Here is a 14,131-nt window from a genome sequence, read left to right as displayed (position 1 = left end):
AACTTGAGTTGATTAATGACCAAAAAAAGTTCGATAATCTAAATTTTACAGCGTAAATAAATAGTACAATATTGAAGTATTAATTCACCTATAGTTAAACTTATACTCGAATTCTTGAAACTAGAATTTATTAACCCTGGATTTCCGCAGAATGATTTTAACTTGTTATTATCCTACTATTACACTGTCAAAAATCCCACCAATCGGCCTCCCGTAATAATTGCTCGTACTTCAGGTTTGTGAGTTCTATGTCAGCATGTTTCAAGCATATGATCGGATATAGACAGATTATGCACAGGGTTGAAACTCTCAGGTAAATTTTGCTTAGTATTCCTTTATATCATCATTGGTTTACCCTCTAAATACAGTTACAATCATGTTAGATTAAAAGAAACAAGTACCATTAATTTACAATCTTAAAGCTTTCAAATATATCAGGGTAGAAAATTATTGAAAACGCCTTGGTTGCATTTCAAAATGTACTCTTAATTCGGCAAGCTTTTAAAGACAGGAACAGAGTTCTGGCCACAAACTCTGATTTTTTCATCCCTATATCTTTTTAACTCAATGTCGTAGACCTTTGATATTTCAAACAATAAATTCTATCAAATTATCTTAGTTTGAAATTTTATTTGGTTAAACATACTAAGGGACTAGAAAATTTGAGTTTGTGGCAAAGTCTCAATTTCCATGTTTTAAATTTTTAATCAAATGACCTTTTCCAAAAATCAGAGAATTCTTTAGCAAAATTGTGGACTTGTTTCAAAGATAGAAGCACTAGAACAACAAAGATATAGGAATTAGAAAATTCGAGTTTGTGACAAATACTCAAATTCATTATCAAAAATCACTCCGTCCCTCCCCCCCTCCAAATAAGGTTTCTTTTTTATTTTTGTGTTTTGGTAAGAGGGGAGGGGGTTACTATGAGAACGAGCTAGATCTTCCTCTAATTTTAATCTTGTTATCTTGTTATCTAGATGTGAGGTGTATGATGAGAGTAAACTAGATCATGAAGTGGGATTATATACCCCTGGTTTAAACCTTGTTATCTAGATGTGAGGCGTATGATGAGAATAAACTAGATCATGAAGTGGGAATATATACCCCTGGTTTAAACCTTGTTATCTAGATGTGAGGTGTATGATGAGAGTAAACTAGATCATGAAGTGGGAATATATACCCCTGGTTTAAACCTTGTTATCTAGATGTGAGGCGTATGATGAGAATAAACTAGATCATGAAGTTCAACTACTAGAACTTTGGAGACTTCTTCAACCTAATACAGATCTCGACAAGGTAAATTTCACGCTTAGATTTAATTTTGTAATTGAAAGAAATAAAGTTTAATAATGAGCGGTTGAAACAACTATATTCATAATTTTAATCTCCATAAGTAATTTCTGGGTTTAGTTAAATCAAGTGCTTACCAAAGAAATTAAGAGTTGGCAATTAATGAAAGCAGTACTAGTTGATCCAGTGTAAATCTATCAAACAGAAGAAGTAGTTGAACCGGTCAACACTTCCATGTTTACAATTCTCTTATTCCAAAATTAGCATCTCGGAAAACACAATTGAACTTTTTAAAAAGCAGAAATGGTGACCGTTTGCATCTTACAGTGTCTGGGGATTCCATGTTTTAAAAGATTTGATCACAACAATCAGTGCTTTCATCTTGATACTGATCTGGATCCGGATCCAACTTTTTAGAATTCTTATTTTAAAAGTTTTACTAGTTTGTCTTATTTTCCCTTAGTTTCTCTAGGTTTTAATTATATATCTAAAGTTGACAAAAAAAAACCTTTGTTTTGAGAGCTAGAATTTTTTTCAATGCTTTTGAATGACATTTTACATTCTGGATTCGGATCCGGATCTAGGGAGCTAACCATGGATCCGGATTCTAATTATTACTTCTATTTAGAGAGTGACTAAACAGTGGCAAGTTATAGGATTTCAAGGAGATGACCCTAAAACAGATTTTAGAGGAATGGGGATGCTTGGTCTTCAAAATCTGATGTAAGTTAAGGTTTTTTATTATAATTTTTTAATTATAATTTTTTTTAATAATTTTTTTATTCCAATAAACCATGTTGACTGGTTAATGTAAAGAGAATAGAATATATATTAGAGAGGAATTTAAGCAATCTCTCGTTATGAATTTTTTCAGCCCCTTTCGGCCTGAAAGGGAGTTCAAAGTGTATAAATCATGTAAATTTTCAAAATTTATATGCAGTAGAGTACATTAATACAGTATGTTCCCTTGACTATCCATTTCAATTTCGAATTTTTTAAAGCTGTTAAATAAACTTATAATGAATTAGGTGAACAAAAAACATCATTTTATTTATAGTTACAACGGAAAATCATCGTTTGTAAAGTGAAAGGCATAGAGTCTATGTGAAATGTTCATTGGTCAATTATGAAACCAGCCTATTTCATAATTTGATTTTCTTTTAATATTAATTTTAGATTTTCCAGGGCCCAAAAGGTTATTTAGCACAAATATGTGAAGTACACCTGCAGTGTGGAAACAGTACAACAAAATTACCGTTTTACACTTTTTTCTAGTAAATTCCCCTCTAATATATATATTCTATTCTCTTTGGGTTAATATTAATCTTGAAATCGGTTGTTGACGGAGAAATAGCTGATTATGTTGGGGTGTGCGCACTCCTGTGTGCCGAGTCCATTAGCGCCTGATCCAATCAGGGTTCAGTCATGTGTTTGGTGTCTATTCTGAACCAATAGAAATTTCATGGCGGTAACCTTTCTATCTAGCTCATTATCCAATTAGAGATAAATCCTTACATCGGCGCTGTAGCAGTAAATGGAAATATTTACTTCTACTGAAACTATGGTGATGGGGTATAGACAGCGTAGCTCCCCGCAAATATTTTTCGTGAAATCAAAATAGTCCTTTATTCAATAAGTCTTATTAAATGAACTTTTTACAGAAAAGTCCCAAGGTCGAGAATGCCATTTTTGAATGATTTAATAATTTGGAATGTTCTAGTTTTCGCTTGAAACCATTCAACTTCAGGACTTTACAGTGTACTTCCTCGTTGCTTTTCATAATTTTAGATATATTTAAACTATGGGAAAACTGTTCTAGTTGAAATAAATAACAACTGCTCTATTTTACTAGGAAAAATGAGAATTAACTTCTAACTCTAAATAGAAAACCATATTTTTCATTCTTTTCCCTAAAATACCACTTTGCTCCCCCCCCCCTTCCCTGACTTCTCATATGATACATATAATATTATAATTATAATACATTTGTATAATCTCTTCATGTAGTTCCAACACAAAAATAATTTTTTTATTTTTTGTAAGACTTTATTTTTTACAAGTAGAAAATGATAATAAGTTTATTCTCAATTCTGTTGAAGTAAAGTTGTAAGAAGTCTGTTTCAAAGTTTTCAATTATCCAATTGTCCCTATGAAGGGTTGTAGTAGTTCTAAGTATATTAATGCAGAGTGGGGGGGGTGGGGTAATGCAGTAGAATAAAAGTGTGCAAAATTCCTAGTTTAACAATCCACAGTTTCATGCATAGTTCCCTGCCCGGGAATTAGAGGAGGGGGGGGGGCAGGTTGCCCCCCCCCCCCCCTATAGCTTTGATGTTATCCTATTACACTAAATATCAAGGGGGCGGAAACGTCATGTGTATGTGTCCGTACCAAAAGAGTGTGCGTGTGTGATAAGGAACCGAAAGTTGTACTGTCTGTGTATTCAGTACAGAAAAATCTCGGTATTTGTACAGTCTAGGAGAGTACATTTGTTTTTTGCTAATTGTTTACTTAAAAATAAGTTTAATATACATGTAATTTAAGTCAACACTAACAGCCAAATTTTCACGCAAAGAATATAATTTGATTAAAGTTTACAATAACCTACTCGTTAAATCCAAGCTTAATTATAATTGACGACATTTTTCTGCACTTTCCTTGACTGTAGTCATGTTGTGTGTCTGTACCAAAAGAGTGTGCGTGTGTAATAAGGAACCTGTCTGAAAAGCAGTGAACCTGGCTTTCTCATGCCATGACCAGCGAAATTTCCCTTCCCTTTACTCTTATTTCCTGTAGATATCTCCTCATTTTGTTGCCCTGATAGATCTAAGATTATTTATAATAATTTTCAAATAAAATACATTAAGGTCCAAAAATCTGTGAAATAGAAAGACAGACTCAAGTTCTAATATTAAATAGTGCAATAAACATGAAACACAGACACATTTCACAAACTTTGATTTTCATTTACTTTTAGCTTTATAACAACATTTTATAAACATAAGATTGATTAAATGTTGTCGTCTTCCTATTCCACAGTCTTATGGGACCCACTTAAGTAATTTAACTACAGGGTGTCCCACGAAAGATGGCAGTAGCAAGATTAACTTAAAAACATTCCTTCAACTTTTAATTTATTTGTCACATTCAGTTATCAACCTACCTATGTATGATTTTTGAAACAATAACAATAAAATAATACTAGTCCTGGCATTTCCAAAATGTGGTCTGCCTTGTTTTCAATACTGCCGGAGAAATTAAGAATTTCGTTCAGATTTCAATTTTGTAAAATAAAACAAAAAGTGTCGAAATCTGATCGAAATTCTTCATATCTCGGGTAATATTAAAAGTACAAAAAAAGACAGACCCCATTTTGTAAATACTAGAGGACTGGTGATATTTTGTAAATATTAGAGGACTAGTGGTATTTTGTAAATAAGGACTAGTGATATTTTGTAAATACTAGGGGACTAGTGATATTTTGTAAATATTAGAGGACTAGTGATATTTTGTAAATACTAGAGGACTAGTGATATTTTGTAAATACTAGAGGACTAGTGGTATTTTGTAAATATTAGAGGACTAGTGATATTTTGTAAATATTGGAGGACTAGTGATATTTTGTAAATACTAGAGGACTAGTGATATTTTGTAAATATTAGAGGACTAGTGATATTTTGTAAATACTAGAGGACTAGTGATATTTTGTAAATATTAGAGGACTAGTGGTATTTTGTAAATATTAGAGGACTAGTGATATTTTGTAAATATTAGAGGACTAGTGATATTTTGTGATTTTTATCTCAAGAATTTTACTTTCTTAATAAGGTTGACAAATAAATGCAGAAAACTATATCTAAAATCAAAGACGACATTCAAGCTCCCGTCATGTTTCGTGGGACACCCTGTATATGTTTAAGGAAACCCTTTTTTAATTTGCATGAAGCCGTTAATATAATAAAAGTAAATAAGCATTTATATTTTGTAAATATAATAAAAGTAAATAAACACATATATTTTGTAAATATAATAAAAGTAAATAAACACATATATTTTGTAAATATAATAAAAGTAAATAAACACATATATTTTGTAAATATAATAAAAGTAAATAAACACATATATTTTGTAAATATAATAAAAGTAAATAAAGATATTTATTTTGTAAATTTAATAAAAGACAATCATTTTAAATCATAACTTAATATTGTGATGAGTAGTGAGTACATAGTATATGATATGATTTTTTTTAGATATTTTGCCCGAGAGTATAGTAGTGCAGCCAAACATATTCTATCACATTCCCATCACCCAAAATTCGGGTAAGCTTTATCATTTTTTATATTTTATAGGTTTTTTGGCCGTTTTTTTTAAGATTTGGAATTGCGATGATAAACTAAGTTTTGTGACGATTAAAATTTAAATATTCAAGTTAAAATATTAAATATTCTAGTTAAAAATTCCCTGATATTTTATTAACCTCCCCTGTTATCACGTGTGATTTGAAAAATCAAAAAACTCTAGATTTTTATTTAAAATTTTTTTATTTCAACAAACCTTGTTACAGAAAAGTATTTTTCAAATGTATCTCTGTCTGATGAGCTTCTATTAAATGTTTTTGAATACTGTTTTATAAATATAACTTTCATGGGTCCAAAAAAAGTTCAAACAAAGAGCAACGACAACGAAATGGAAACAAAATTGCTTTTGTGTTTAGATGTATGCAAAGTACCTCACAGTATTTTTTTATTCATAAAATACAAATTACTTAAAGTAAAGAAACAAATATAAATGTAGAAGTATAAGGTTGTATTGTAGTTTGTAAACAAGAGAATATAGGATTGTTAGAACTATGTAAATGAATAATACTAGAAACTTGAGCAAACAACATGGCATACTAGAGATATCGGTTGGAAAACAGGGGAGAATATGTTTCTCTAGATTAACCCAGTCAAAAATTTATTTTGAAAATATCAAGATATCCTTTTTTTACCAAGTCGATAATTACAAATTGTAAACCCAAGATGAGACTTTATTTAGTATAGTCATATTGTGTCTTTAAGTATGGACATAGCTAAGAATCCGCTGAAAATCGGATTTTCGTTGATTTTTTTTTTAAGAAAGAAAAGGTTACGTGAAGAAAATACAAAGTATTAATGGTTCACTGTACAGTGTACCCCTGTCAGGGTAAATATTGTCTTATCTAAGGAGAAAAGAGGCACAATACAGGTGTTGTAACGGAGGGAAAAGGGGGGTGGGGGGATACAGGTGTTGGAAAGGGAGGGGGGATACAGAAATTGATGGAAGGGGGGATACAGAAATAAATGGAAGGGGGATACAGAAATTGATGGAAGGGGGGATACAGAAATAAATGGAAGGGGGGATACAGAAATGGATGAAGGCGGGATACAGAAATTGATGGAAGGGGATACATAAATGGTTGAATGGGGGGATATAGAAATTGATGAAAGGGGGATACAGAAATGGATGGAAGAGATAATGCAGAAATGGATGAAAGGGGGGATACTGAAATGGATGAAAGGAGAGGGAGTCAAACAAATTGGAATAGGGGGGTGGGGTAAACAGGTGATGGAAAAGGGGGAAGAGGATACTGAAACTGAAAGTGAAATGGAAAGAGGATACTGAAATTGGAAGGGAATTGGAAAGAGAATACTGAAATTGAAAGTGAATTGGAAAGAGGATACTGGTTTTGAAAGGTATACTTATGGGCAAAAAAAATGGAAATTTTTGGGAAGTTCCCGCTTGGAAAATTGCACATTTTGGGTAGTTGCAACTTGGGAAATTGTTTCTTGGGAAGTTGCTTTCGGGAAAATACCTAACATCAAAATATGTATAGAGGCAAGAGTATGATAAAACTCATTAATAAGAAACTAGATTAAACAATTAAACTCATGTTTTTAACATATTACATTACTTGTAAACCAGGGTTACCAGTAGGAACTGGAACTGACAAATTGATTCTGATTTTTACCCTTGAAAGAATTAAATGTTAGTGTTATTGCTTAATTTTCTTTACGGCCTTCAAGCTTTAATTCTAAACCTCACAAATCTAAAAATAATATCCCCCTAGGAAGAATAGAGTTGAATGGATAAGATATATGCATAAAGTAAATGAAAATATCAATGTTTACACGAGAATACCATTAATACATAATACATTAACTTTTTCTAAAGTTTAGAGTTGTGCGAGTTTATATATAGTTTTCAACTCTCAAGCCGGGAATTTAGAAAATAGATACATTCATTCTAACGTTTTTATCTACCGTAAGAACCAGAAAACAATAGAATAGGAAGACGACATTATAGCAATACTTAAGTGTATTTGATGTTGTTACAAAGCAAATAGGTTTACTAGATACTAATCAAATTACTAATGATTTTTAATGGGTGTATTTTCACTGATAAATTGCCGTGTCTCACGTTCATTGGACCATTTGAAGTCATAACTGAAGTCTAAAAGTCGTCTTCATGTTCCAGAGTTTTCTGGTTCTCACTGTGTAGTTTTCTCAAATAATTTTTGACGTAGATAAATTGGTTATTTTAGATTTAATGGGACGGTTCATTCTTTGGGAATAAATTAGTTCGAACCTTTCATGCTAGTCATATTAAAAATTAATTTTTTTAATATTAAAAAATTAGAAACTGATATAGTGAAATTTGTAGGTCAAAAACAGGAGTAACTCTTGAAAATCACATGATTTTATCTAAATAAAAGATTTAAAATTTTAGGATTTGACCGCAAAATAATAAACCTATCTCATTACGCAATCAATGATAAACAATTTTGTTTTGAAATAACAGATTTCTAGAATTCTAATGAAGTTTAGATAACGTTTTTCTGCTTCAATTATGAGTATATTTTTTTGCTAAATATTCTATTGATCCACACACAGAGGAGAAGGGGGTGGGACAGTTCACAGAATTAATTTAATATTTATGCAATAGTTTTGTCAGAACTGTTAATTTTTATGAGTTTATTACCCCCTTAGTTAATGACTGCGGTATCAACTATTAAATCAAAAACTTTTTTCCCCCTCGTGCTTTTAGATTTAATACTTTATATTTGTTTTAAATATGGTAAATATTGTTTAACTCGAAACAAAACAATAAGTTCCACAAGAAATTTATTATATTTTTAATTCTGCAGTGAAGAGGAATCAATGTATAAATGTTTTTTTTCTCTCTTCATTTTCAGAATCATCATTTTGTGAACTTCTTTCGAGTTCCGTAAATGTGTCTCATTTTTTAATACATAAAATCCTTTAAATAAGTTGGAGTCTCTTAATTGAAAAATGTTTTTTAAATACAAATTTTTATCATTTTAAAAACATTATAAAGTCATCAACAAATTGATTTGATTCTTTAAATACTTTCACGGCTCTGATAACTTTTTCATAAAAAAAAATATAGCGACTGAAAACTTATAATTTTATTTTAGTTGTTATTTTGTTCAATGCACTAAAAATACTCTTATGGGGGTTATAAACAAGACTTTTAGATGATTTCTTTTTTTAAGAATCTAATATTTGATTTTTAAGCCTATTCACTGCCTTGCCAAGTGACACTCCTTCCACAAGGTAAGCCAAGAATGCATTTTTAGAGCCCTGAGAGTATTTTTAGATGTCTATCAATGTTACAGAGGTCCCCTAAAAGGTTATTAAACTTTAGAGGACTTCCATCGTAGCTTTTACTGGAATTGTTTTGTTGGATAGATGTCTATATTTACTCAACTATTATTTTTGTTTATAAACTTGACCTTGCATGCTTATTCCGGGGGAAATGTTATTACGCATTATTATTTTCTTTAAATATTCTTTTTCATCTTTTAGCACATTTTATACTTGCTATTTAATTACACAAATAGTACACGTGCATTAAATAATTAACATACCTACAGGGTGAGTCAAAAAAAGTGTGATTTGCGGCGCCTGGGGCTAAATTGTACCTTTTTTGTGCGCAAGTCTCCTTATTTTTCTTATTACAATTTTGCAAATTTTCTGTGATTCTGTGATTCAGTTTTTTTTTTTTATTTTAAATTTCGATAGAAACAATTTATATACACGTTATTGCTTTTCTTAACTTTTGATTTTGAGAGAAAAAAGGTTCGCGGATTTTTTTTGGGCCATTGGAGTACCCAAAAAAGTTACAATTTTACCCAAAAAAGTTACAATTTTTTTTTAAATATTGAAAAAACACCATACAGGAGAGTTGCACAAAAAAGGTACAATTTTTCACCAGGCCCCCCAAATTGCACTTTTTTTGACTCCCCCGGTACCTTAAATAAATAAACAATTATTTTTTTACCTTTAGTGACCCATCTTTTTTAATCCTTACATGTTTGAGCTGTGGATATATATATTATATGTATATAGGTTACACGAATCGGTCTTTCTCACTACTTTTTCGCAAAATATTTTTGTTCACAAAAGCTTAGAAAATCAAAAAAAAACTTCTAGTAAAACCTGGAAAAATTATTTTTAAGGGTAAGGGTTTCAAGAAAACAGTTAAATTCTATTCGCCCATCGATGTCCAGCAATAGAAAAATATGGTTGATAACTTAATTATCATTATTTTCCATTGTAAACTTGATAATTATCAAGGATAAAAAACATACAATAATATAAAGGCCCGTTGTGTAAAATCTTAGGAAATGTTGTCTGTACAATACAATACAGCATCTTTATTGAATATATATATATATCTTAATCTGGAAGTATGAGGATATCTAAACAAATGAGACTTTTCATATTAATTCAGACCTGCCCTTTGTATTTTCGGGGGACCGGATTTAATGAAACACGAGACATAGTTGAATCGGGTATACATGGTTCAACTACTTCACTTTAGCTTGAACCACTACTATTCATTAAATCTGATACCAGAATCATTCTTGAAATATCTTTAATTCTATTTGAAATATTTAATCTCCCATTCAACCTTTAATCTGTAATTTTATGCTTGTACATTAGTTAATACAAATAAATTAGTATTTGAAATTTTTATGATCAGGTTCTTTTTCTTATGTTTTGTTTATGTACACTGTGCAGGTTCTCTTTTTATATTCAGGTTCAGGTTCTCCTTATTCATGTTTATTTTTATTTTTATGTTCAGTTTCTCCTTGTTTATCTTGTTTATGTTTATGTTACTGTTAATGTTTATGTTCATGTTCAGGTTCAGGTTTTCCTTTTTATATTTACTAATATAGTCAAGTTTTCATTTTTCTATTTATAAATATGTTTAGGTTTCTTTCTATTTAAAAATATGTCCAGGTTTTCCTTTATTATTTACAAATATGTTCAGGTTTATGTCTAAATTCTCCTTTTTTGTTTATGTTCAGGTTCTCCTTGTTTATGTTTATGTTAATGTTCCGGTTCTCCTTATTTGTATTTATGTTTATGTTCNTATATCTTCTGTTTCAGCTATTCTATCATCTATATATCTTCTGTTTCAGCTATTCTATCATCTATATATCTTCTGTTTCAGCTATTCTATCATCTATATATCTTCTGTTTCAGCTATTCTATCATCTATATATCTTCTGTTTCAGCTATTCTATCATCTATATATCTTCTGTTTCAGCTATTCTATCATCTATATATCTTCTGTTTCAGCTATTCTATCATCTATATATCTTCTGTTTCAGCTATTCTATCATCTATATATCTTCTGTTTCAGCTATTCTATCATCTATATATCTTCTGTTTCAGCTATTCTATCATCTATATATCTTCTGTTTCAGCTATTCTATCATCTATATATCTTCTGTTTCAGCTATTCTATCATCTATATATCTTCTGTTTCAGCTATTCTATCATCTATATATCTTCTGTTTCAGCTATTCTATCATCTATATATCTTCTGTTTCAGCTATTCTATCATCTATATATCTTCTGTTTCAGCTATTCTATCATCTATATATCTTCTGTTTCAGCTATTCTATCATCTATATATCTTCTGTTTCAGCTATTCTATCATCTATATATCTTCTGTTTCAGCTATTCTATCATCTATATATCTTCTGTTTCAGCTATTCTATCATCTATATATCTTCTGTTTCAGCTATTCTATCATCTATATATCTTCTGTTTCAGCTATTCTATCATCTATATATCTTCTGTTTCAGCTATTCTATCATCTATATATCTTCTGTTTCAGCTATTCTATCATCTATATATCTTCTGTTTCAGCTATTCTATCATCTATATATCTTCTGTTTCAGCTATTCTATCATCTATATATCTTCTGTTTCAGCTACCTGTTTATTGAGTTTGATAAGTTTTGGCTTGAAATGGAACCTAGAGATATAATGGAGTTTAACAGGAAAAATATTTTATCAAAAAAAAATTTTTTTATTTAACATTTTTCCTCATTTGTATCGGTCAATTATTTTAAGATCAAAAACATTAAGAAATTTTGCCCTTCCCCCCCTCTTGAACTTTGAAGAAAAAAAATTATATTGAAAATATTCTAATATTAGAATTCGGGATTTATTTGAGAGTAACCTCCGATCTCAACTTGAAGATTCAAGAACTTGTTTTAAGCTCCAGCTGTATATTGATACAGTGTGAATAGTGATACAGAGAAACCACATCATCTGAAGGGTGCAATGAACTAAGTGGATGATTAACAGTTTCGCGGTTTTTCCGTTGAACATTTACTGGATTTTAGGAAATATTACTGAAATATCATTCAGAGCCAAGAGTATATAGTTCGCTTCTAGGTCTGTCCCAGTCTTAAAAAAGTAGATTTGTATTCACCTTTTTTCAGTTCTTATGCAGATGTTATGTGAAATGATAATTTATAATTTTTTGCTTTATTTTTGTAAATATGAAATTTATGGATTTTCGCCACTCTTTACCAATTTTAGCAAGAAAAAATGAGTTTATGTAATTGAATGAAAAATTTAATGATTAACCAACCAATGTGATAAAACTCGTCAAAATATTTTTCAAAATCGTGCAGTCGTTCTATTCCCCGATTTCTGGCATTCAATGGTGTCTTAATTTTTCTTTTAACTCGTAGAAATAAAAGACGAATCACATACTGTGCTACGAACACATGGCATTACACTCTTTAAACTATACACTGTACACTGTACACTGTACACTGTACAGTACACTACACAAGGTATAACTCCATTCACAACAATTCATGTACATTGTACATATAATTAGTTTAACGCTGTACAGTTCTTAAAATAGCCAAACATTTTTATTTATAGTAAATTAAACATTAATAAAACTGTATAACAAACGGTAAATCGTAGCTTAAATGACTACATCAAACGTTTCTTTAAAGTCTTTAGGATTTATTTAAACTTTATTAAGCAGCATTTAGCAGTTGCACCCTAAGGACTTCATATTAGGTTTACCAAATTGTGACCTATAGGAGGTACTAATTAATTCCTTTACTATCTTGTTATTAAAATAACATTGAAGGAACTACATTAAATGGCTCAAAGTTTAAAACAAATTTTCAGTTAAAATAGTTACTGATTGATTACATTTTATAAGCTTATAGGACTTGGTAGGTATTAGGTAATGTAATGTATTTGATTAAGAAATGTGAAAAAAGAAAGGGTTTTAAAACTGTCGAAAATATATATTATGGTCTTCAGATAGTTTTTATTTGTACAGTGTACAAGTCAGCTGATATCAAATATGATGAAATATGTGTTGGCTCGAGTTAGAAATTAAAGTGCTAAAGGGATTGCTGACCAATTATTTTAAAATACACATGATTAGTGGTATTTATTGTTTTAACTTTTTTACTAAACTTTTTTACGCTTCAAAACTGAAAAAACGAATCAAATAACATTATTTTTGGTTCTTTTTTTCCACATAGTTTCTCCCGGGGTCAAAATTTTCGTAGTGAAAGAAAAAGAAATGTTTTGAACAATCATTTATGCGCGTTTATTACACTAGGCTAGATTTTGACATCAATTATGAACAATCCCTTTATTCACAATTCAGTAAGGTTGGGGCAAAGAATTATATTAAATAATGTTTTTGTTTTGTTCTGTAATTGTTAAAGATTATTCATCATGAAGATGTAATTTCTTCAAATAGATAAAATATCGCAACTATAGCCGATTTACCAAGATATCAAAGATATAGCTTATTTTTTAATGAATTTTGAAGAAAAACTTAATAAATCAAAAACTATTCTCGTTTTTCAAACATCTATAAAATACACCTCCTTTCATTCTTGAATTGTAAACAAAAGTATAAATGATAAATAATAGATGCAGGGTGTTCCAAAAACATGGGAAATGAATGAATACCTCGTGATCGTCATTGTTAAGAATAAGTTTTGTAATGATAAATTTTAAAAACTTATCATAATACTAAACCAAAAGTCTTTTACAAAGATGATCTCTGACTATATTAAGTCTCATGTTTATTGGAAGATCGTGTAGATTGTAATGTTAACTACAGGGAGATCCATAAATCTGTGGAATGGGAAGATGACATTTAAGCAATCTTATGTGTATTTGATATTGTTCTGAGGCAAATAGTTTTACCAGTAGAAAATCAGCTTATTAAGACCGATCGGTTGCAGTGTTTATTGATCATTGGACTAATTAAAACCGTAACAGTCGTCTTTCTGTTCCATAGTCTTTTAGTCTTTTGGGTCCCACTGTATCCTGTCTCTGTATCAGTTTAGTATATTATGAGTGCCTATCAGTCAAATTTATATATTTTTACTAATCAGTAATCAGCTGTTAATAAATGCTTTTTATCTTGTTCTATGTTTTAATTAAAGAAGTAAAGCTTATTTTAATGTGAGTTCATAGATGCAGAGAGGGTAAATGATTACGCCC

The 14,131-nt window shown here is 30.1% G+C and overlaps 1 protein-coding gene across 1 annotated transcript in view; it reads left to right on the top strand.

Moving 5' to 3' along the window:
* Positions 1-14,054, top strand: part of LOC111701433 (ELMO domain-containing protein 2) — a 35,007-nt gene extending 20,953 nt beyond the window's left edge. The window contains exons 5-11 of the mRNA XM_023472716.1: positions 236-313; positions 1,206-1,296; positions 1,919-2,013; positions 5,541-5,609; positions 8,847-8,885; positions 11,464-11,628; positions 11,786-14,054. Of these exons, the coding sequence (XP_023328484.1) occupies positions 236-313; positions 1,206-1,296; positions 1,919-2,013; positions 5,541-5,609; positions 8,847-8,885; positions 11,464-11,628; positions 11,786-11,876 (628 nt within the window). The 3' untranslated portion in view covers positions 11,877-14,054. The remainder of the gene's footprint in view (positions 1-235; positions 314-1,205; positions 1,297-1,918; positions 2,014-5,540; positions 5,610-8,846; positions 8,886-11,463; positions 11,629-11,785) is intronic.
* The last annotated feature ends 77 nt before the right edge of the window (positions 14,055-14,131 follow it).

The sequence above is a fragment of the Eurytemora carolleeae genome, unplaced genomic scaffold, assembly GCF_000591075.1.
Source record: "Eurytemora carolleeae unplaced genomic scaffold, Eaff_2.0 scaffold361, whole genome shotgun sequence".
Classification (NCBI taxonomy): Eukaryota; Metazoa; Arthropoda; class Copepoda; order Calanoida; family Temoridae; genus Eurytemora; species Eurytemora carolleeae.
The sequence above is the reverse complement of the archived record's forward strand: the minus strand, read 5'-3'. Positions and strand labels throughout refer to the sequence as shown.